Source organism: Danio aesculapii, chromosome 7, assembly GCF_903798145.1.
Source record: "Danio aesculapii chromosome 7, fDanAes4.1, whole genome shotgun sequence".
NCBI classification, from domain to species: Eukaryota; Metazoa; Chordata; class Actinopteri; order Cypriniformes; family Danionidae; genus Danio; species Danio aesculapii.
The window spans coordinates 5,649,807-5,674,283 of record NC_079441.1 but is presented as its reverse complement, the minus strand read 5'-3'; the positions used below and the strand labels follow the sequence as shown (position 1 = coordinate 5,674,283).

Below are 24,477 nucleotides of genomic sequence, written 5' to 3'. Positions count from 1 at the left end.
CAGAAAGACTTGCCAAAAGTCAGATTTTTTATGTACTCATATGAAAAAATAGGGTGTCCAAACTTTTGCACATGACTGTATAAACTATCTATATCCACAGAGAAATGGATTTGAAGAATGTGGATGTTGAAAGCAGGGTGTGCTCACTGTATCTGTGGGACTGAAGGTGGAGTCTCTCTCTCTCCAATTGACTGTGTGTGTGTCAGTCACGGTCAGTCATATCTGTGTTTCTGAGAGTTCTCCATCATGGACAGCGCAGGGAGGAAAGTCATCGTCTGCGACAATGGCACTGGGGTAAGAGATTTACCATATATTTACTACAGTACACAGTCAAGCCTGAAATGAGTAATACTCCTGGCAAATTCTGACTTAAAGTTACACCAACAGGTTTTGTTTTTGGGACCAGAAATGACACAGACTTCTTCCAAAAGATAATAAGATGATGTGTAAGAGGCATCATTGTGGGGAAAACAAATTCATAGCTTTTATTTACATTTGAAGAAACTCTTTACGTCAGAGTTTAAGTCAGGGGTGTGAATAATTTTAGGCATGACTGTATATGCTTCCAGACCGACCATCAACCATCACTGACCTTTAAAGGATGCACAGCACTGAACATTATTGAAAAATGCTGTTATTTTAACCCAAATTTGGGCAAATTCTGATTATAAATGTAATGCAAAAGAAATCTTTGGGTTTGTCCATATTGTGCCCAATTCTGAGTGGTGTAAACAACTCAAACTCTATCAAAAATAAGCATTTTTCATAGCCAACGTGTTCAAATGAAGCAGAAAGAAAAAAATGCATTCTGAAATGCATGTAAATGTACATGTACATATGTACAGCACCTATAGAAAATCATCACACCCCTTTGAACTAATTCATTTGTCATATAGCCTGAAATCAAACACATTCCAAACAACTTTTCCAGCCTTTGAAAGGATTTTCTTAGCCTTATCTTAACTTCGTGACTTTCTACGACTTTATATCGAAGGTTATTTGAAAAAGCAGGGTGTAATGTGAGTAAAGGTGTCTATAGCCACTGTTTATATGTAATATAAGTACATGTATACGTAAATACAGATAGTTTTCCCCAGTGCTGAAGGCATGTAGGTGTATTGCGGGTGTATTGAGTGCTGAACGTGTGGCGTTTTCTCCAGCTCAGACCTGCTGCATTGCTCAACTCTGTCTGAACACGTCTGGACAGAAACGCGGCTCACTTCACCTTAAAAGGTGGCAGGAGAAAACATCCACTGTTATTGGACATAAATGAGGAAGTGCTTTAAAATGTGCTTGCAGTGTGTGTGTGGACAAGTTTAGATGTTCTTGAGCTGAAGCTTTAGAGGAACTGAGGAGGTTTAGAGGGAGTTTAAGGAAGCAGCAAAACAGAACAACGAAACAGAAGACAATAGCAGTAATAATGAGTATATATCATAGATTTTGTACAAATCAGTGGGTTTGTATATCTGTACCAGGAAGCAGAGCTGAGTTTGGTGTTTTTACTCACTGTTTTTCACTCATCTTCTCTCACATCTTGTCTGCAGTTTGTCAAGTGTGGTTTCGCAGGCTCCAATTTCCCCGATCACATCTTCCCTGCGCTGGTGGGACGACCCATCATTCGCTCAGATACTAAAGTCGGGAACATAGAGATCAAGGTGAGCTGTCAGTCCGCCAAACACACAGACATACGAATAAAATACATGTAGACATAGGGAAAATAAAAGAGCATTGATGATATTGGCTCTGGCGATGTGTTGCCAAAGAACTTACATAACCATACAGTTGAAGACAGAATTATTCGCCCCCCTGTTTATTTTTTTCCCTTAATTTCTGTTTAACGGAGAGCAGATTTTGTCAACACGTTTCTAATCATAATAGTTTTAATAACTCATCTCTAATAACTGATTTATTTTATCTTTGCCATGATGACAGTAAATAATATTCTATATATCTGTTCTATACAGCCTAAAGTGACATTTAAAGGCTTAACTAGGTTAATTAGGTTAATTAGGCAGGTTAGGGTAATTAGGCAAGTTATTGTATAATGATGGTTTGTTCTGTAGACCAGTGTTTCCCAACCCTGTTCCTGGAGGCACACCAACAGTACATATTTTGGATGTCTCCCTTTTCTGACCCATCAACTTCAGGTGTTGGAGTCTCTTCTGATGTTATGATAAGATGATTCAGTTGTGTTTGATTAGGGAGAGGTTGAAAATGTGTACTGTTGGTGTGCCTTCAGGAACAGGGTTGGGAAACACTGCTGTAGACTATCGAAAAAAATTGGCTTAAAGGGGCTACTAATTTTGACCTTAAAACGAATTTAAAAAACTGCTTTCATTCTAGCCGAAATAAAACAAATAAGACTTTCTCCAGAAGAAAAAATATTATCAGACATACTGTGAAAATTTCCTGAATCTGTTAAACATCATTTAGGAAATATTTAAAAAAGGAAAAAATAAATAAATCAAAAGGGGGCTAATAATTCTGACTTCAACTGTATATGAAAACATGGCAGCTTTTTAGTTGTTTTATGCAACAACAGCAACAACAAAAAAAAACATTAATATAACTTTTTATTTTAAATTTGGAAGAAATATTACAAGTAAAAACGTTTAAAAATGCAATTTACTTCAACACAATGTTTCCATTTAGCTGTGTGTGTCTGTGTCGAAATAAATGAATAAAATTAGATTAAAAATAAAGTATTAAAATAAAAAATAAAGTTATTAATGATTGTTTCCCTAATTTGTGGAAGCAAAAATATCAATATACACACTTCTATATATGCATACACAAAAAGCTATTGCCTCATCAACTAAAGAGTTCATAAAATAGCAGAATGTGAGTAAAATTAAATTAATCTATGAACATTTCTTTAAAAGCTTTCTGTATGACAATGTTAAATACAGTATATAGCAGAGGCGTAGCGGACATTTTAAAAGTGGGGGGGGGGGCGGCTGTATGAGATCATACGTTCATATAATTATTAAGTCACCTGTTTCTAAATGGTCTGTCTCTAAAAGTGAGGGGGACGTATCTCCCCTGGTTGCTACGCCCCTGGTATATAGTGTTAAATATATCCATTATACACTCTGTAAGTAACTAGAAACATATATACATGCAGTTGCTTACATAGATGTCTGGAATACTTACTTCTGATTGGTTAGCTATGACGTTGCCTTTGATTAATTACTGGGGTTATATGGGATTTTTAAAGACCACAGAGAGTCAAGACCACGGTTTAATGTCTCATCCGAAAGGCGGCGCTCACTGACAGTATAGTATCTCCTTCACTTTATTGGGGCATTAGTACCCACACAGACCACAGGTTGAGCACCCCCTGCTGGCCTCACTAACACCACTTCCTACAGCAACCTAGTTTTCCTATGTGGTCTCCCATCCAGGTACTGACCAGGCTCAGCCCTGCTTAGCTTCAGTGAGTAACTGGTATTGGCCTGCAGGGTGTTATGGCTATGGCATAAAGTACACCTAGTCAGTTGTTTTCACAGAATAAAGCCCTTTAGGCCCCGCTTTGTGTCAGGTTTTATTCTGCGAGAAAAACTAGCTAGACGTACTTTATCCCTTACTTAAACTGTTGTCTGGAATACTTGATTCTGATTGGTCAGTCATGACATTCCAGGGTAGGTAATTTCCAGATAACAACCACTGAATCACACAGACTCATCAATGAACTTCAAATCAACCTTGACCGTCAGTGAATACATTCATATCCATATATTTACATCCATATTCACATGTATCTGCTTGCCTGCCACCACGGTTTCTGACTGTTTTTAACTTGACTGTTTGACGCCGTCTTGTGAATGTATAATATGTAGGTCAGTATATGCTTCATTCAGCCAGTTTCGTTTCTGTTAGCTTTGCATTTTTGTCTGTTTGGCGCCCTCTTGTGTCTGAATAATGTGCAGGTTAGTGTATACTCCATCAGCTGTTTTAGTTTATGTCAGCTTTGTGTTTTTGTCTGTTTGGCGCCATCTTGTGTCTGAATAATGTGCAGGTTAGTGTATACTCCATCAGCTGTTTTGTTTCTGTCAGCTTTGTGTTTTTGACTGTTTGGCGCCATCTTGTGTCTGAATAATGCGCAGGTTAGTGTATACTCCATCAGCTGTTTTAGTTTCTGTCAGCTTTGTGTTTTTGTCTGTTTGGCGCCATCTTGTGTCTGAATAATGCAAAGGTTAGTGTATACTCCATCAGTTGCTTTAGTTTATATCAGCTTTACCTTTAATTGAAGAATTATTAAACTATTACAGCTCAGAACAATGTTTTGTGTCTAATATTTATGTTTTGTGGCCAGTAGTCATGTAATAAGCAGAATAAAGTACATAAGGGACAGTTGTTTTCATGGAATAAACTCTTCAGTGTTGTACAACAGTGCTGCGCTTCGTGTCAGGCTGCTGATAAACATGTCAGGCTTTATTCTGTGATAACAACGTCCTGGATGTACTTATCCCGGACTTATTACATGGCTGTCTTGAATACAGATTTCTAGATCGCTGTAATTTCCAGATAACAACCGCTGAATAATATAGACTCATTCATGAACGTCAAATCAACCTTGACCATCAGTGAATATGTTCATATCCAAATACTTACATCAATATTCATATGTATCTGCATATGAATGTATCTGTCGCCACATTTTTTTACTGCGTTAAACTTTGTTTGATGCCGTCTTGTCAATAAATAATAATACAAAGGTTAGTTTATTTATATGTAGGTTAGATTATTCAGACAGTTTTGTTTCTGTCACTGTTGACTGTTTGGCGCCCTCTTGTGTCTGAATAATGTGCAGGTTAGTGTATACTCCATCAGCTGTTTTAGTTTCTGTCAGCTTTGTGTTTTTGACTGTTTGGCGCCATCTTGTGTCTGAATAATGCGCAGGTTAGTGTATACTCCATCAGCTGTTTTAGTTTCTGTCAGCTTTGTGTTTTTGTCTGTTTGGCGCCCTCTTGTGTCTGAATAATGTGCAGGTTAGTGTATACTCTATCAGCTGTTTAGTTTCTGTCAGCTTTGTGTTTTTGACTGTTTGGCGCCCTCTTGTGTCTGAATAATGTGCAGGTTAGTGTATACTCCATCAGCTGTTTTAGTTTCTGTCAGCTTTGTGTTTTTGACTGTTTGGCGCCATCTTGTGTCTGAATAATGCGCAGGTTAGTGTATACTCCATCAGCTGTTTTAGTTTCTGTCAGCTTTGTGTTTTTGTCTGTTTGGCGCCATATTGTGTCTGAATAATGTGCAGGTTAGTGTATACTCCATCAGCTGTTTTAGTTTCTGTCAGCTTTGTGTTTTTGTCTGTTTGGCGCCCTCTTGTGTCTGAATAATGTGCAGGTTAGTGTATACTCTATCAGCTGTTTAGTTTCTGTCAGCTTTGTGTTTTTGACTGTTTGGCGCCCTCTTGTGTCTGAATAATGCGCAGGTTAGTGTATACTCCATCAGTTGTTTTGTTTCTGTCAGCTTTGTGTTTTTGACTGTTTGGCGCCATCTTGTGTCTGAATAATGTGCAGGTTAGTGTATACTCCATCAGTTGTTTTGTTTCTGTCAGCTTTGTGTTTTTGACTGTTTGGCGCCATCTTGTGTCTGAATAATGTGCAGGTTAGTGAGTGTACACCCCATTAGCTGCTTTAGTTTCTATCTGCGTTGCCTTTACCTAACACAATTAATAAACTGATATGGGTCAGAACAAAGGTTTGTGTCTAATTTTTATATTTTGTGGCCAGTAGCCATGTAATAAGTGGGATACAGTACACCCAGGACGGTTGATTTCTCAGAATAAACACTTCAATCTTAAACAACAATGCTGCACTTTATGTCAATAAAACTGTCAGGCTTTGTTCTGCGATAACAACCGGCTAGATGTACTTTATCCCTGACTTAATAAATACCTTTTATCATCCACCATTTCATTGCTTATTGTGTGTGCTGAAATGTCAGGACCTAATGGTGGGTGATGAGGCCAGCGAGTGCCGCTCTATGCTGGAGGTGACGTATCCGATGGAGAACGGGATGGTGCGCAACTGGGAGGACATGATCCACCTGTGGGACCACACCTTCGGCCCGCAGCGTCTCAACATCAGCCCTCCAGACTGCAAGGTGCTGCTGACAGAGCCACCCATGAACCCTATGAAAAACCGGCAGAAGATTGCAGAGGTCATGTTCGAGACTTACCGCTTCCACGGCATCTACGTCGCCATTCAGGCCGTGCTGACGCTCTACGCACAGGGTATTTAATTCCATTTAATTTGATTTAATTTCATTTAATTACATTCCTTTTAATTAAATGTAAGTTTATTTTTAAAGCACTTTTCACAATAATTCCCTTTCAACCGAAAAAAAATATTGAACTTAATTTCTTTCAATTTAATTTAATGTAATTGTTTTTAATCAAATAACATTTAAAGTTACATTCCTTTCAATTAAATTAAAGCTTATTTACATTCATTTTCTTTTCAGCTTAGTCCCTTTAATAATCAGGTGTCGCCACAGCGGAATGAACCGCCAACTTATCCAGCATATGTTTTACACAGAGAATGCCCTTCTATCTGCAACCCATCACTGGGAAACACCCATACACTCTTGCATTCACTCACACATACACTATGGACAATTTAGCTTATTCAGTTCACCTATAGCGCATGTGTATGGACTGTGGGGAAACCGCAGCACCCGGAGGAAACCCACGCCAACATGCAAACTCCACACAGAACGCCAGATGACCCAGCCGAGGCTTGAACCAGCAACTAAGTTTATTTTTAAAATACTTTTCACAATATTTAACTTTCAACTTGAAAATTGTATTTATTTAAATTCCTTTCAATTAAATTAATTGAATTGTTTTCAATTTATTTGAATTTAATTCCTTTTAATGAAATGTAATGTAGTTGAACTTTATTTTATTTTTAAGCACTTTTGGCGGTTCATTCCGCTGTGGCGACCCCAGATTAATAAAGGGACTAAGCTGAAAAAAAAATTATGAATGAAGCACTTTTGACAATAAATACCTTTAAACCAAAAAATTATTATTTAATTCCTTTCAATTTATTTTAATTATTTTCAAATGATCTTAATCTAATTCTTCAATTTAATTTAATTATTTTCAAATGATCTTAATCTAATTCTTTTAATTTAATTTAATTATTTTCAAATAATCTTAATCTAATTCTTCAGTTTAATTTAATTATTTTCAAATGATCTTAATCTAATTCTTCAATTTAATTAAATTATTTTCAAATGATCTTAATCTAATTCTTTTAATTTAATTTAATTATTTTCAAATGATTTTAATTTAATTCTTTTAATTTAATTGAATTATTTTCAAATGATTTTAATCTAATTCTTCAATTTAATTTAATTATTTTCAAATGATCTTAATCTAATTCTTTTAATTTAATTTAATTATTTTCAAATGATTTTAATTTAATTCTTTTAATTTAATTTAATTATTTTCAAATGATTTTAATTTAATTCTTTTAATTTAATTTAATTATTTTCAAATGATTTTATTCTAATTCTTCAATTTAATTTAGTTATTTTCAAATGATCTTAATCTAATTCTTTTAATTTAATTTAATTATTTTCAAATGATTTTAATTTAATTCTTCAATTTAATTTAATTATTTTCAAATGATTTTAATTTAATTCTTCAATTTAATTTAATTATTTTCAAATGATTTTAATCTAATTCTTCAATTTAATTTAATTAAATGTATTTACACTTCTTTCAATAAAATTAATTTCAAGTTTATTTTAAGCACTTTTGACTAATTACCTTTCAACTGCAAGTTTTAATTTAATTCCTTTTCCTTTCAGTTTAATTGCTTTTAAATTAATTTTATTTAATTTCAGTTTATTTTAAAGCAGATTTTTTACAATAATTACCTTTCAACTGCAAATCAGACAGGGGTCATTTACACCAGGACACTTTTTTGGTTTTTTTACTGATCAGATCCAGTAGCTCAGCGATTCTCAATCCTGGTCCTTCAGTATGTCTTCCTTTGTGTTTAACAGAAGAAAGAAGCTCAAACGGGGTTTAGATAAGTAAAGGATAAGTAAATGATGACAGAATTGACATTTATGGGTGAACTGTCCCTTTAAATAAGTACTCATTACCAACTAGTTCACACTGCTTCAATCTTTTCAAAACGCCTGTCAATAACAGAAAATAATTTAGTTGTATACTGTAGCTCACTGTAGCTACTGTAGGCCCACAAGGGGGCCTCAGCGAGCTCTGTGGGGGGGGGGGTTGTGTCATATTTTAAATTTTTTTTGTAGTTAATTTTATCCCCTGGCTGACCAAAAAAATTGACAAATTTGTAATTTATCCTCCACAAAAACATTCGCCCTCAGTGGCTAATCGTAATGACCCAAGCATACTGGAACCAGGTGAGGAAGCTCCAAACATCTCGGGTCGCAGCACTATAGCAATACAGGAAACGGTAATACCAAGATAGCTACCTGAGCTCTGATTTAATTCCTTTTTCTTGAAGCAAAGTGTCCCTGACCCAGCCACATGCATTTTTTTTTTGTCATCCTTACTGCAGACTTACATGTGGAGGGGGGCCTTACAATATTTTCCAGGGGAAAAGGGGGTCTTAGGCAAAAAAAGGTTGGAAACCACTGCTGTAGCTCACCTCTATACATGATGTGTGTGAACGGAACAGGATTGTGCCTTTAGCTGCAGTGTGTACACATTTTGTTGAATATATTAAATGTGTTAAAGGGCACCTGTTATGCAGAAATGACCTTTATAAGAGGTTTAAACACAGCAGTGTGTGAATATAAGCAGCCTCTGATGGTTAAATGTATTAACTCTGTTTATAATCAAACTTGATATAAACAGTCTGCAGAAACACTTTGATTGACATTCTCCTGTTGTACGTGTCATTAGAGGGGGAAAGCCCCGCCCACTAGCGACCATCTCTCCCTCATTAGCATGAACAGCCCTGAGTGAGAAGCAGCCGACTCTTCATTTTGAACAGCGACGGGAGTCTCCAAACACTGACACATTCTCACACACTTCTTCTAAAACTTTCAGTTTTTCAGAGATAACATTAATCTTGTTTTGAGTCTGCCACTATGCTGCCACACAGGCGTTTGTAGCTCCGCCCTCTTTTTAAAAAGAGCCCAATCTCATTTGAATTTAAAGCGACAGTCACCAAAACGGCACAATTAGGATAAAAACCTGAAAGACTCAGAGTTTCAGAGAGTTCTAAAACATTATCTGTGTGGTATTTTCAGCTGAAACACACACACACACACACACACTCTAGAGCAACCCAGGCTCATTCTGAGAACGTAGTCCCGGGGACGTTTCTGGAGACTGCGAAATACGTAGCCGGGGGTACGTACGGCTGCATTTCATTTTTTTAAGCGAACGCTGCGGGGTGATGTGACGCCGTTCCCTTCGGCGCTTGCCGGTCAGCCGGCCGGCTGCTCGCCTCCATGTGGAGGGCTTTCTCGCTGCAACCAGTTTGTCCGGTTAGCTCTTCGTGTACTCTGGTGGACTCGAGGCGCAGAGAGGGGCTGATCACGATGACGACGATCGGGTTCGAGTCCGGGGAAGAGCGGTTCCAGAAATCATGTAAGAAAACAAAAACAAAATCCAAAAAATAAAGTGAACAAGTTCATCACAGGGTGAGAATGTGGTCAAAATCCGAAAACGTGGTAAAAATCAGACGAGGGCTTTTCTTTTTCTGGACGGCTTTTGTGAATCGTCGTTGGTTGGGTTTAGGGACGGAGGAGGGTGGGTCAGCCGATTGGCCGGTCGCACGGTCAATCATTCTGTCATCCAGGCAGACAGGCGGAAGGTCGTTCGACAGCGGCCTCTAGCGGGTTTACGTGAGAACGGCGCGGGGAAAAGCGCGCACAGCGGCCTCTCGCGGACTCGCGAAAACAAAAACTGCAAAAATACGTACCTCCCGGGACGTATTTCGCGGTCTCCAGAAACGTCCCCGGGACTACGTTCACAGAATGAGCCTGGGTTGCTCTAGAGACATCAGAGACTTGTTTTACATTTTATATAAAGGTGCATAATAAGTCTCCTTTAATGATGAGAAACATCAAGCGTCTCATACCTGCGCTGTGTTTGTGTGTCAGGTTTGTTGACCGGTGTGGTGATCGACTCAGGAGACGGCGTGACACACATCTGTCCTGTTTATGAGGGTTTCTCTCTCCCACATCTCACGCGCCGGCTGGACATCGCAGGACGGGACATCACTCGCTACCTGATTAAGGTGACCCTTCTGTTCTTAGCATACAAAAATAACCAATTAGTAATGTTACAGTTTCTGTATAACCTACACTGCAAAATAATCTTACTTAGAGGATTTGTCTTGTCTAAATACCTAATAACTATTATATGAAGAAGCATTTTTGCTTTATAACACTTTACTTGAAGGGGGGGGGGGGGGGTGATAGGACTCATTAAAACTTTATAATCATGACGTGATACTTATAACAAGGCTCAATCGCAATTCTATATTTGTTCCCTTTCCCCTTGGCACTTAAAACCAAGTGTGAATGGGAAGGGCTTCGAAATTTACCCCAAAGAATTGGGACAGCACTACAGCACCTGCACACGTCATCATATGTCATCGCGAGCTCTTACTTCATCTGAGATCAGACGATGGCGACTGCTGTAGTTATTCCAGTTGTGTTATTATTTGGTATTTATCTTCAGGAAATCACTGAAGGCATATATCATCTTATCATAACGATCTAATGTGGCAATAAGAGTGTAACTGTTCTGCGCATTTACACAGTGGCCATATTCATCTATTTAAACACACCAAAAACAACATTAACATTATAGCAGACACTGTAAAAGCTCATTCCCAGCCACTAGACTTTTCTGACAGAGTATTCGAGTGTCATCGAGTGTCAGAATGTTGTGTGATCAAGCATTACTTAGCCTAATTGGGTGGAAAGCTATGCCATAACTAGAAATATTCTATGAATATTTTAGCAAAGTCAGCCTAAGCAACACGTGTGGGTCTACAAAGTTGCACAATTCACATCGCGTGTCATGTGCAGCAATGCTCTAGCTCCTGCAACAGCATCTCCTTCACACTGGCACACACCTTCACCTCTGCATATGTAGAGCTGAAAAAGTGCATAAAAATCAGTGGATCCAATCGATGCATTTATTAATAATAATAATAATTAGTAAAATTTGGACTTTTTACTGTCATTCAATGTGTTTTTGGCCATTATCGATGCTCTGTTACTTTAATTGAGCGTGAGCAGTGACAAAAATAGACCCAGAGCTAAAATGGTTGCAGCACTGTCGCTTCAGCTCTGCTTCTGCGTGTGTTGTCATAATTACAGTTAATGTGTCGGACCGGGTCGGGCTCGGGCTTGGGTAGGGTCAGGTTTCATTTTTTGGGCCTGATATGAGCTTTAATGTATAGGCAAAGAGTAATATTACCCAATATTCATACTGTATACATTATTCAGGTCTGGACTCTGTGGAGGCCACTTCATTACTGTCTTTGTTTCATTAAAGTGCGTCAATAAAAGTGTCATCACACTCTCAAATCATTTTAAACTGCATCGTTACTATTTAAGGACATTTTTAAAGATAAATTTAGCTTGTACCATCTCTCAGGACCTGAAGTGGGACACTCACATTGACTCCATTGTCAAAAAAGCTCAACAGAGACTGTACTTTCTTCGTCAGCTGAGGAAGTTTAACCTCCCAAAGGAGCTGCTGAAACAGTTCTACACCTCCATCATTGAATCAGTCATCTGCACATCAATAACTGTCTGGTTTAGCTCAGCTACTAAATACGACCTCCAAAGACTACGTCGAATAGTTCGGACTGCTGAGTGAATCACTGGTACAACCCTTCCTACTCCCCAAGAACTGTACTTATCCAGAGCGAGCAGAAGGGCTGCCAAAATCACTCTGGACCCCTCACACCCAGCACACTGCCTCTTTGAACTTTTACCTTCTGGTCGACGCTACAGAGCACTGCGCACCAGAACAGCCCGACACAGAAACAGTTTCTTCCCTCAGGCAATCCATCTCATGAACACTTGATGATAATAATTGTGGAACCAACATCACTACTTGCTATACACTTTTATACACATATACACTTATTTAACAACACACTTTACATGCCAATTTGCACATAACAGCTGCACATATAACGTTGTATATAGTAATAAACACGTACATACACTTGTCGATCTGTATATTTGCACTCACTACTTACTTCTATATTTAATATATATTTATTATCTGTTTTTTGTCCTGTCTCTGTAATCCTGTTGCACTGTAGAAGCTCTGTCACCAAAACAAATTCCTCGTATGTGTGAACATACCTGGCAATAAAGCTCTTTCTGATTCTGATTCTGATAGATGAGATAAAAAATAATGCAGCTTTTATAAAAGTGATGATAAATTTATAATGGCTTCATGACAGTCATGTTTATGACAGATTTATGACAACTTTTGTTGGCAAAAACAGCTTGTGATGTATTTTTGTCAATTCGTCATAACAAACAATAACATCTTTAAATTTAAAATGTCATAACTGAGCGAATGACACTTAATGACACTTGTTATGAGCATGCTTAATTCTCATTCACATTCATGACATGTGATCATGATTATAAAGGTTTAATGACCGTGTTATGAACACCCCCTTTAACTAAAGTGTTTTAGACATTTCCTCATTTTCATCCGGCTTAGTCCCTTTATTTATCAGGGGTCGCTACAGCAGAATGAACCGCCAACTATTGCAGCATATGTTATTAGCATATGCCCTTCTAGCCGCAACCCAATAATGGGAAACATTTTTAGACAAATAAAAAAATTCAAATCAATCAAAATTAAGTGAATTTCTATTTAAAACAAGCTAAATAATCTGCCTGTGAGGCAAGCATAATGATCTAAAAACTGTTTATTTTGCTGACCTGCTGAATAAACGTTGACAGACGTTTCATTTTTGGGTGAGCTATCCCTTTACAGTAAATCGAAATATGCAGTTTTGGTTCATAGTAGCCAGTTATAAATTGCTGGTTGTTCAAAAAAGACCAAAAATGAGACATCTTTGGCTGTTGTTGTTTCATTTGCGCAGCTTTTGCTCCTGCGCGGCTACGCCTTCAACCACACGGCGGACTTCGAGACGGTGCGGATGATGAAGGAGAAGCTGTGTTTTGTCGGCTACAACATTGAGCAGGAACAACAACTGGCTAATGAGACCACAGTCCTGGTGGAGTCCTACATGGTAAACGCACAGTTTATAAACCCCAATTACCCTTACAGTTGATTAAGAAGTCAAAGTTACACCTGGAACAGTTGAAGACAAAATGATTGGCAATTTTAAATCTTTTTCACGTATTTCCCATCTGATGTTTTACAGAGCAACATTTTTGACATTATTTCCTTTTATATATTTTTCTTTTGGATAAAGTTTTATTTCTTTAAGCTACACTGTAAAAAAATGATTGCATCTATCTATCTATCTACCCATCTATCTAACTATCTATCTATCTATCTATCTATCTACCCATCTATCTACCCATCAATCAATCTATCTATCTATCTATCTATCTATCTATCTATCTATCTATCTATCTATCTATCTATCTATCTATCTATCTATCTATCTATCTATCTATCTATCTATCTATCTATCTATCTATCTATCTATCTATCTACCCATCTATCTACCCATCAATCAATCTATCTATCTATCTATCTATCTATCTATCTATCTATCTATCTATCTATCTATCTATCTATCTATCTATCTATCTATCTACCCATCTACCCATCTACCCATCTACCCATCTACCCATCTATCTATCTATCTATCTATCTATCTATCTATCTATCTATCTATCTATCTATCTATCTATCTATCTACCCATTTATCTATCTACCCATTTATTTATCTATCTATCTATCTATCTATCTATCTATCTATCTATCTATCTATCTATCTATCTATCTATCTATCTATCTATCTATCTATCTATCTATCTATCTATCTATCTATCTATCTATCTATCTACCCATCTACCCATCTACCCATCTATCTATCTATCTATCTATCTATCTATCTATCTATCTATCTATCTATCTATCTATCTATCTATCTATCTATCTATCTATCTACCCATCTACCCATCTACCTATCTATCTATCTACCCATCTACCCATCTACCCATCTACCTATCTATCTATCTATCTATCTATCTACCCATCAATCAATCTATCTATCTATCTATCTATCTATCTATCTATCTATCTATCTATCTATCTATCTATCTATCTATCTATCTATCTATCTATCTATCTATCTATCTATCTATCTATCTATCTATCTATCTACCCATCTACCCATCTACCCATCTACCCATCTACCCATCTATCTATCTATCTATCTATCTATCTATCTATCTATCTATCTATCTACCCATTTATCTATCTACCCATTTATTTATCTATCTATCTATCTATCTATCTATCTATCTATCTATCTATCTATCTATCTATCTATCTATCTATCTATCTATCTATCTATCTATCTATCTATCTATCTATCTATCTATCTATCTACCCATCTACCCATCTACCCATCTACCTATCTATCTATCTATCTATCTATCTATCTATCTATCTATCTATCTATCTATCTATCTATCTATCTATCTATCTATCTATCTACCCATCTACCCATCTACCCATCTATCTATCTATCTATCTATCTATCTATCTATCTATCTATCTATCTATCTATCTATCTATCTATCTATCTATCTATCTATCTATCTATCTATCTATCTATCTATCTATCTATCTATCTATCTATCTATCTATCTATCTAAAAGGCATAGAGCAAGTGCAGGGTCATTACTTTAGACCGAACTAATTTACAACCAGAAAATAGAGGAAATATGTACAATATTGAGAACAAAATTACTGTTGGAATCTCTTTAGCACCAACTTTTTTATTGAGCCTTTTCTGAAATGATCTGCTATATAATGTCAAGCATCTTTCAGCACTTCTAAGAGTGTTTCCTTAGATTTAGCATCTTCCATCTTTTTTTTTCTCTCCAGGTGAATCTCATACCGCCTATAATATTGCCTATACACACTGTTTATAATATTCCAACCCAGGCTCATTCTGAATACCTACCCCTATATACATTTCTGGAGATTGCCAAATACATCCCAGGAGGTATGTTTTTTTGCAGTTTTTGCGAATCCACTAGAGGCCGCTGTGTATGCTTTTTGAGATCTCAAATTTCTCTTGCGAGTGCCTGCTGTTCTCCTGTAAATCCACTAGAGGCCGCTGTCAACTGACTGACTGACTGACTGACTAACTGATCGACTGACCCACCCTCCTCCTTCCCTAAACCCAACCAATAGTGCTTTCAAAAGCACCGTTTGACCCGCCCACCACCTTACCTAAACCCAATCGACAGTTTCAAAAAAACAATCCAGAAAACAAAAAGAGCCCCCTGATATTTACCATGTTTTCAGATTTTACCACTTTCTCACCCTGTTATTTATTTGTTTATTTTATTTTTGGGCTTCTGTATTTGTCTTATTTGCTTTTTGGAACTGTTCTTTACCGAAATCGAACCCCATTACTGTGGTCAATTCCTCTTTGCGTTTCAAGTCCGCCAACGTACATGGCGAGCTACCGAACAAACTGGTAACAGCAGGAAAGCCGTCCATATAAAGCTAAGCAGTCAGCTGGTAAGCGTAAAAAAAGGAACGTCATCATACCGCCCCGTAGCCTTCATTTTAAAGACGAAATGCAGCTATACGTTCCTCTGGCAGCATAATTCACGATCTCCAGAAAAGTATATAGGTATATATGTTTTCAGAATGAGCTCATGATGTAAAATTCAGGTCTGGACTGAATTTGGAGGTCACTTCATGACTGCCTCTGTTTTATCAGATGTTTTTCCTCTCCAAATATGATTTCAGTATATTACCAGTGTGTTTGGGATCATTGTCATACTGAAAAATAAAACTATTGAAAACCAGGTGCCTGGAAAACCAGGAATTACATGACGAATTAATATCTGTCTGTGCTTTTCAGCATTCCCAATCCCATCAGTTCAGGCAATATTGACAACAGCACTGGAAGAAAATGCAGACAGAAACTCATCTCTTTCGTTCAAATTTCTTAAACAATTAGACCAAGAAAAATCGACCTAGATTCTGTATTCACTGCTTGTATTTTAATAAAGAGAATGAAAAGTAATATATAATGTCATTATACCTTCACTAAAACAACAAATGCCACTGGGGCCTAAGACTTTTGCACAGTACTATAAAAATGTGAAAACTGTTAAATTGGACCTATTATGCCTCCATTTTACAAGATGTAAAAAAGCTACTGATTTCTGACTCACAGTTACCAGACGGGCGGATGATAAGGGTTGGAGGTGAGAGGTTTGGGGCTCCGGAGGCTCTTTTCCAGCCGCACCTTGTTAATGTGGAAGGAGTCGGAGTGGCAGAGCTGCTCTTCAACACCATTCAGGCAGCAGACATTGACCTCAGGTCTGGATAATTCACATTTAGTGCCAATTTAAGGTGCAATCAACAATATCTGAGAACTTTTGACCACACTGTTGGATGGAGTTTTAAAACATACTTTCAGCCAATCAGGAGTAAGGGGCGTGTCTAGTAGCTATAGCCAAAAACTATAGAATATACAAGACATGTCACTTTTATAGATTTGAAGGGGGGAATATTTTATGGTCAATATGGACACTCTAGTGAAGGAAGCCCCACCCTTCAAGTAAAGAAACCAATCGATAATTGCTATAGGCTTGTGTGTTTTTATGCTCTAAAATCCCAGCGAATACTTGCCTCACAGACACGAAAAATATATCCACATAAAGCTTGCAACCTATACTTCTAAATGAACCAACTTTACAACAAATGTTCTCTGGTTTTGTAATCTTTATTAATCAAAAGTGAGTAAACTGTTGCTTTTAAAGTGATTAGTTGACTTTACTATTAAAATGTGAGTAAACCTGTTGCTTTTAAAGTAATTGGTTGAGTTTACTTAAAAAACTAAGTAACCTTGCCACTTTTAAAGCAATTTGTTGACTTTACTCATAAAAACGTGACTAAACCTGTTGCTTTCAAAGTGACTTGATAAAAGTGAGTAAACTCGTTGGTTTTATAGTGATTAGTTGACTTTACTTAATAAAAGTGAGTTAACGTGTTGCTTATAAACCGATTAGTTGACAAAAGTGAGTAAACTCATTGTTTTTAAAGTGATTAGTTAACTTTACTTATTGAAAGTGAGTAAACGTGTTGCTTTAAAAGCGATTAGTTGACTTTACTTAATAAAAGTGAGTAAACGTGTTGCTTTAAAAGCGATTAGTTGACTTTACTTAATAAAAGTGAGTAAACGTGTTGCTTTTAAAGCGATTAGTTGACTTTACTTAATAAAAGTGAGTAAACGTGTTGCTTTAAAAGCGATTAGTTGACTTTACTTAATAAAAGTGAGTAAACGTGTTGCTTTAAAAGCGATTAGTTGACTTTACTTAATAAAAGTGAGTAAACGTGTTGCTTTTAAAGCGATTAGTTGACTTTACTTAATAAAAGTGAGTAAACGTGTTGCTTTAAAAGCGATTAGTTGACTTGATGAAAGTGAGTGAACTCGTTTTTGTAGCGATTGGTTGACTTTACTTATTAAAAGCGAGTAAACGTGTTGCTTTAAAAGCGATTAGTTGACTTGACTTAATAAAAGTGAGCAAACGTGTTGCTTTAAAAGCGATTAGTTGACTTTACTTAATAAAAGTGAGTAAACGTTTTGCTTTAAAAGCGATTAGTTGACTTGATGAAAGTGAGTGAACTCGGTTTTGTAGCGATTGGTTGACTTTACTTATTAAAAGCGAGTAAGCGTGTTGCTTTAAAAGCGATTAGTTGACTTTACTTAATAAAAGTGAGTAAATGTGTTGCTTTAAAAGCGATTAGTTGACTTTACTTAATAAAAGTGAGTAAACGTGTTGCTTTAAAAGCGATTAGTTGACTTGATGAAAGTGAGTGAACTCGGTTTTGTAGCGATTGGTTGACTTTACTTATTAAAAGTGAGTAAACGTGTTGCTTTAAAAGCGATTAGTTGACTTTACTTAATAAAAGTGAGTAAACGTGTTGCTTTAAAAGCGATTAGTTGACTTTACTTAATAAAAGTGAGTAAACGTGTTGCTTTAAAAGCGATTAGTTGACTTTACTTAATAAAAGTGAGTAAACGTGTTGCTTTAAAAGCGATTAGTTGACTTTACTTAATAAAAGTGAGTAAACGTGTTGCTTTAAAAGCGATTAGTTGACTTTACTTAATAAAAGTGAGTAAACGTGTTGCTTTAAAAGCGATTAGTTGACTTTACTTAATAAAAGTGAGTAAACGTGTTGCTTTAAAAGCGATTAGTTGACTTTACTTAATAAAAGTGAGTAAACGTGTTGCTTTAAAAGCGATTAGTTGACTTTACTTAATAAAAGTGAGTAAACGTGTTGCTTTAAAAGCGATTAGTTGACTTTACTTAATAAAAGTGAGTAAACGTGTTGCTTTAAAAGTGATTAGTTGACTTTACTTAATAAAAGTGAGTAAACGTGTTGCTTTAAAAGCCATTAGTTGACTTGATGAAAGTGAGTGAACTCGTTTTTGTAGCGATTAGTTGACTTACTTATTAAAAGCGAGTAAACGTGTTGCTTTAAAAGCGATTAGTTGACTTTACTTAATAAAAGTGAGCAAACGTGTTGCTTTAAAAGCGATTAGTTGACTTTACTTAAAAAAGTGAGTAAACTTGTTGCTTTTAAAGCGATTAGTTGACTTTACTTATTAAAACGTGACTAAACCTATTGCTTTTAAAGTGATTAGGTGACTTGAGTAAACTTGTTGCTTTCAAAGCCATAAGTTGGATGTACTTAAAGTGACCAACTCATTGCCCTAAAATGATTAAACAAATAAAATGTTTGCATTTGTGAAACATTATGTGAAGTCAACTTAACAGTTCCAAGTTACAAAGGATTTTAGCACTTTAAAGTAACTAATTACCTTTTATAATTAATGATGAAGGGTTATTTAGAATTTTAATTATTAAAATATTCTCCTGCAATAAATAAATTAATAAAATAGGGAACCACTGCTTTTTGACATCACTGTGAAAATGTTTCTTCCAGCCATGCACCTTGATGTTTCAGTGTAGATGTGAACATTTTTCCACCCGTAATGTTCAGACCGATCTTGTGATCTTCTGATCTTCTGCAGGGCTGATTTGTACAAGCACATCGTCCTGTCTGGAGGATCCACCATGTATCCAGGTCTGCCATCCCGTCTGGAGCGTGAGATCAAGCAGCTTTACCTGGAGCGAGTGCTGAAAGGAGACACTGAAAAACTCTCCGTAAGACAACAGGCTAATGCTAATTCATCTGTCTGCTTCCTCTGGAAAAATACATTTACACATTCTGTAACATGATACAGTTACATTAATTATTTAAGGTGGCACAGTGGCTCAGTGGTTAGCACTGTTGCCTCACAGCAAGAAGGTGGCTGGTTCGAGTCCTGGATGGGGCAGTTAGCATTTCTGTGTGGAGTTTGCATGTTCTCCTCGTTTTGGCATGTTCTCACCTCCAGGTGCTCCAGTTTCCCCCACATTCCAAACACATGCGCTATAGGTGAATTGAACAAACTCAATTGGCCGTAGTATATGAGTGTGTGTGTGTGTGTGAATAAGTATATGGGCGTTTTCCAGAACTGGGTTGCAGCTGGAAGGGCATCCGCTGTGTAAAACATATGCTGGATAAGTTGGCGGTTCATTCCGCTGTGGTGACCCCTGATGAATTTGGGACTAAGCCGTAGGAAAATTATTTTATTAATTGTCCTTTTAATTTAACTAATGAACAGTAATTGTGTCATTATTTACTCATCCTTCACTTTTTCAAAAGCGGTTTAAGTTTCTTTCTTCTGTTGAACACAAATGAAGAATGCTGCCATTGACTCTTATTGTATTTTATTCCTACTATGGATGTCAATGGGTGCTTTTTCCAGCATTCTTCGAAATATCTTAACAAAAGAAAAAACAAATCATAAAATATTAGAATCGCTTGAGTGCAAGTAAATAATGAGGATTTAAAAATTTATATATTTTTTTTAGCTCTGTGTGAACAAACTCCGTTAAGGCAATATAGAAATTATTTAAAATACATCTTAATAAAATAAACATAAACAACAAAAATACTAAAACGAGCAAACTAGCACAAACTACCAAAACTATTTAAGTTCAATCTGCAAATAGAAAGACTAACACAATCAAAATAACGAGATAAACTAATTATCTTAGAAATTACTGTTACTAATGGCATAGATAGAGTTATATATATATATATATACACAGTTGAAGTCAGAATTATTAGCCCCCCTTTGAATTATGAATGTTTTTTTTTTATTATTTCACAAATGATGTTTAACAGAGCAAGAAAATTTTCACAGTATGTCTGATAATATTTTTTCTTCTTGAGAAAGTCTTAGTTGTTTTATTTCGGCTAAAATAAAAGTTTTTAATTTTTTATACACCATTTTTAATTATTAGCCCCTTTAAGCTATATTTGTTTTTGATAGTCTATAGAACAAACCATCGTTATACAATAACTTGCCTAATTACCATAACCTGCCTAATTAACCTAATTACCCTAGTTAAGCCTTTAAATGTCACTTTAAGCTGGATAGAAGTGTCTTGACAAATATCTAGTCAAATATTATTTACTGTCATCATGACAAAGATAAAATAAATCAGTTATTAGAGATGAGTTATTAAAACTATTATGAATAGAAATGTGTTGAAATCTTCTCTCTGTTAATCAGAAAATGGGGGAAAACATAAACAGGTTGGCTAATAATTCAGGGGGGCTAAAATTTCTAACTTCAACTGTATGATTATTCACTATATAGGTTTTCAAAACTACACTATAAAAAACAAGTTGACTCAACTCAAAATTGTAAGGCAACTTGCTGCAGAGCTTTTTTGAGTTGACTCAACTTTCAACTCAAGTACTGCACTTGACTCTATTTAAGTTGAGTAAACTCACAAATATCCTGGAGCTGGTTGCCTAAAAACTTTAAGTTGAGTCAACTTTTTTTTTTACAGTGTATGGACTGGTTTAAAAATAATTAAGAAAAAACAAGTGGAGTAGTACTTAAAAACGACTTCAATTTAAATTTAAACTGGAAATAAAACAATTGAAAGCATTTTTAAAAGTAACAATAAACACTTGAATAGTGTGTAATAATAATGGTCTAAATTATGATAAAGATTTAACCATTAAAGCCTTTTTCTTTTCAAGCATAATTATCTTTTACGGATTACAGCTAGGGTTAGTAACTATCAATTACAGTTATGAATAGCATATAAGAAGATATATTACAATTCACTATATAGTTTTACACAAAACTATATATATATATATGTGTGTTATTGTTTCTGAATTTAAGAAGTTGGGCTCTAGTTTGTGCATTTTTCCAAAACTCATTTAGTGTGTACAAAACATTCACACAGGAGGCTCATATGTAAAATAAATCACAAAACTAACAGAGGTACACAATAATATGCTAAATTATTCAGCCTCCTTATTTTCTTCAGTTTTAATATTTCCCAAATGATGTTTAATGGAATTTTTCACAGTATTTCCTATAATATTTTTTCTTCTGGAAAAAGTCTTATTTGTTTTATTTCGACTATTTTAAGGTCAAAATTATTCGCCCCCTTAATTAATATTAGTTTTCGATTGTCTACAGAAAAAACACTGTTATACAGTGACTTGCCTAATTACCCTAACTTTACCCTAATTACCCTAGTTAAGCTTTTAAATGTCACTTTAAAGGGCACCTATGGTAAAAAATCTACTTTTCAAGCTGTTTGGACAGACATATGTGCATGTATGGTGTATAGAGCGTCATATTGGGGTGATATAAACACACCCAGTGCTTTTTTTTCAATTTAACAACATAAAAAATGGTGGTCCAATTGGAGCTGTTTTCAAACCGACCGCAACTTTACGTAGGACTGCGGTTCCCCCCGCCCACCAATATTGATTGACAGGCGCGTCATCATATCCTCAGTTTGTTGATTCACGTCCGCCATTTTCAGCGTGAGTCGAAGCGATATCACTAAAGGAACACCCTAGCTCTATTTTTAGATGTAAGGCTCATTGGGCTCAACACAAGATCAATATTCTCCACATTATCGCTCTAATCGGAATTATTGGTTGTATCTTTAGGTAGGTTTGCAAACATGTGTACTTCTCATCGAGTCTACCTTATACTTCAGCCGTTTGCATTTCTCTCGATCCCAGAAGCTCCCTGTGATCTTAACTAGCATGCGTTTTACAATTCTGAACATAGGTTTCTATCAGGGTACACTCAAGTGGACGGCTGGGCGCTGCGGACCGCTGCAGAAACCTATGTTTAGAATTCAAAAATGCGTGGCGCGACGATTCGGGACACTTCATGTCTCTGCCGCGCCACAGAGAGTGTCTGGTGTGCCGTGTCGCGGCTTCGAGCGGCGCATCCGGTGCCTCAGTCAAAGTTAATTCAGTGTGCGTGGTTATTAGTTTCTGTGTACAGGCTCAGCACTTAAAACTACCTGCCGAAACTACTAGCTGCCTTTAAGTTAAAACCATTATCCTTAAAAAAATAGTCAAATTATTTACAGTCATCATGACAAAGATAAAAGAAATCAGCCGTTAGAAATGAGTTATTAAAACTATTGTTGACAAATGTGCTGAAAACATTAAACAGAAATTGGGGGGAAAATATACAGGGGGGCTAATAATTCTGACTTCAACTGGATAACTATTGTTAAATAAATAAGCTGTACTGACGTGTTGTGTTCACTCTTCTCTCCCGGTTAGAAGTTTAAGATCCGCATTGAAGATCCTCCGCGGCGCAAACACATGGTGTTCATGGGTGGAGCAGTGCTGGCCAACATCATGAAGGACAAAGAGTCTTTCTGGCTCTCCAGAGCCGAGTATGAGGAGAAGGGCCTGAAACTGCTGGACAAACTGGGCGGAGCTCTGAGATGAAGATCTACACACTCTGCATCATCATCGTCATCATCATAACTATTCTCTATAGCACCTTTAAAGGGCACCTATTATGCAGAAATCACTTTCATAAGGGGTTTAAACACGGTTGTGTGGATATAATCAGCTTCTAATAGTCATATTAATTCTGTTTGTGTCTGCCGAAACACTTTGATTGACATTCTCACTTTGTACGTGTCATCAGAGAGGGAAAGCCCCGCCCACTAGTGACCATCTCTGCCTCGTTAGCATAGGATGTTGGTCTTGTTTTTGAATCTGCCACTATGCTGACACACAGGCATTTGTAGCTCCGCCCTCTTCTGAAAAAGAGCACAACTTAATTTGAATTTAAAGCGGCACAATTAGGATCAAAGCCTAAAACGGGCAGCTTCAAGAAGATATAAAACATTATGTGTGGTATTTTGAGCTGAAACTTACACACACACACACACACACCCTAGGCACATCAGAGACATCTTGAATAAAGGGGCATAATATGTCTCCTTTAAAGGAACATATCAAAGTGTGTTACACATACAAAGGTAAAATACAACAATGGCAATAATATGAATCATAATGTAAAATGAACATCATATACACAACTCAAGACAAAATGATTCACCCTTCTGTTTAAATGAACTGCATGACACTGTATGAGCAGATTTGAAAAAGATTCACAGCATTGCCAATTATTAATATCAATGAATATTCATATTAATTATTAATGTCACAACATTAGTAACATCTTCACAGTATTGATATCAATAATGCACTTGTGAACAATATCAGTGTCTGACAGTGTGTAAAATACAGCTGAGAAACACATCAACTAATAAATGTCGAATAAATGTAGAAAATTATTAAATAAAGAAATGTTTTGCATTGAAATATGAATATGTTTATTTTATTTTAGCTATGGTTGTGCAGGCAAATTTGCAAAACTGCTGCTAGAACTGAAAGAAATAATTATGAAAGCTTTATAGACGTATTTATAAAGCTTTAAATATAAATTAGATTTCAATTCATTGTAATTTAAATGAATATAAATTGTTTTATTTTGCTGCTCAATCATTTTGTGTCTGTAGATTTCAATTACAGTACACTTTTTAAAGTCTGTCTTCTCAATTCTCATGCATTGTTCCAGAAATCTCCACTTCAGTATAAGTTTTATTTATATATATATATATATATATATATATATATATATATATATATATATATATATATATATATATATATATAATTGAGTACAGCCCATTTTGAAAATGAATATGTTTCTCCATTTCTCAGTGAACATAGGCAATGTATTTTGTTGCATTTAAACAGATTTATTAAACAGATATATTTATTAATAATAGTTTAGTCACCAAACATATTCAGAAATAGAAAGATAAAACAAT

The 24,477-nt window shown here is 36.0% G+C and overlaps 1 protein-coding gene across 1 annotated transcript; it reads left to right on the top strand.

The window, feature by feature from the left end:
* The first annotated feature begins 184 nt into the window (after positions 1 to 184).
* zgc:101810 (uncharacterized protein LOC493612 homolog) lies at positions 185 to 23,965 on the top strand. The gene is made up of 8 exons (XM_056460969.1): positions 185 to 294; positions 1,545 to 1,655; positions 5,950 to 6,238; positions 10,111 to 10,247; positions 13,101 to 13,250; positions 16,401 to 16,546; positions 19,269 to 19,401; positions 22,907 to 23,965. The coding sequence occupies exons 1-8, from the start codon at positions 247 to 249 to the stop codon at positions 23,075 to 23,077; spliced, it is 1,185 nt and encodes a 394-aa protein (XP_056316944.1). The 5' UTR covers positions 185 to 246; the 3' UTR covers positions 23,078 to 23,965.
* Positions 23,966 to 24,477: the final 512 nt, after the last annotated feature.

What these genes read in the sequence shown, in the direction of transcription:
- zgc:101810 (XM_056460969.1), top strand. Translation starts at nt 247, where the DNA reads ATGGACAGCGCAGGGAGGAAAGTCATCGTCTGCGACAATGGCACTGGG. An exon ending in GCTGACGCTCTACGCACAGG is followed by an intron (nt 6,239 to 10,110) that starts GTATTTAATTCC and finishes TTTGTGTGTCAG; the next exon opens with GTTTGTTGACCGGTGTGGTG. An exon ending in TCACTCGCTACCTGATTAAG is followed by an intron (nt 10,248 to 13,100) that starts GTGACCCTTCTG and finishes TCATTTGCGCAG; the next exon opens with CTTTTGCTCCTGCGCGGCTA.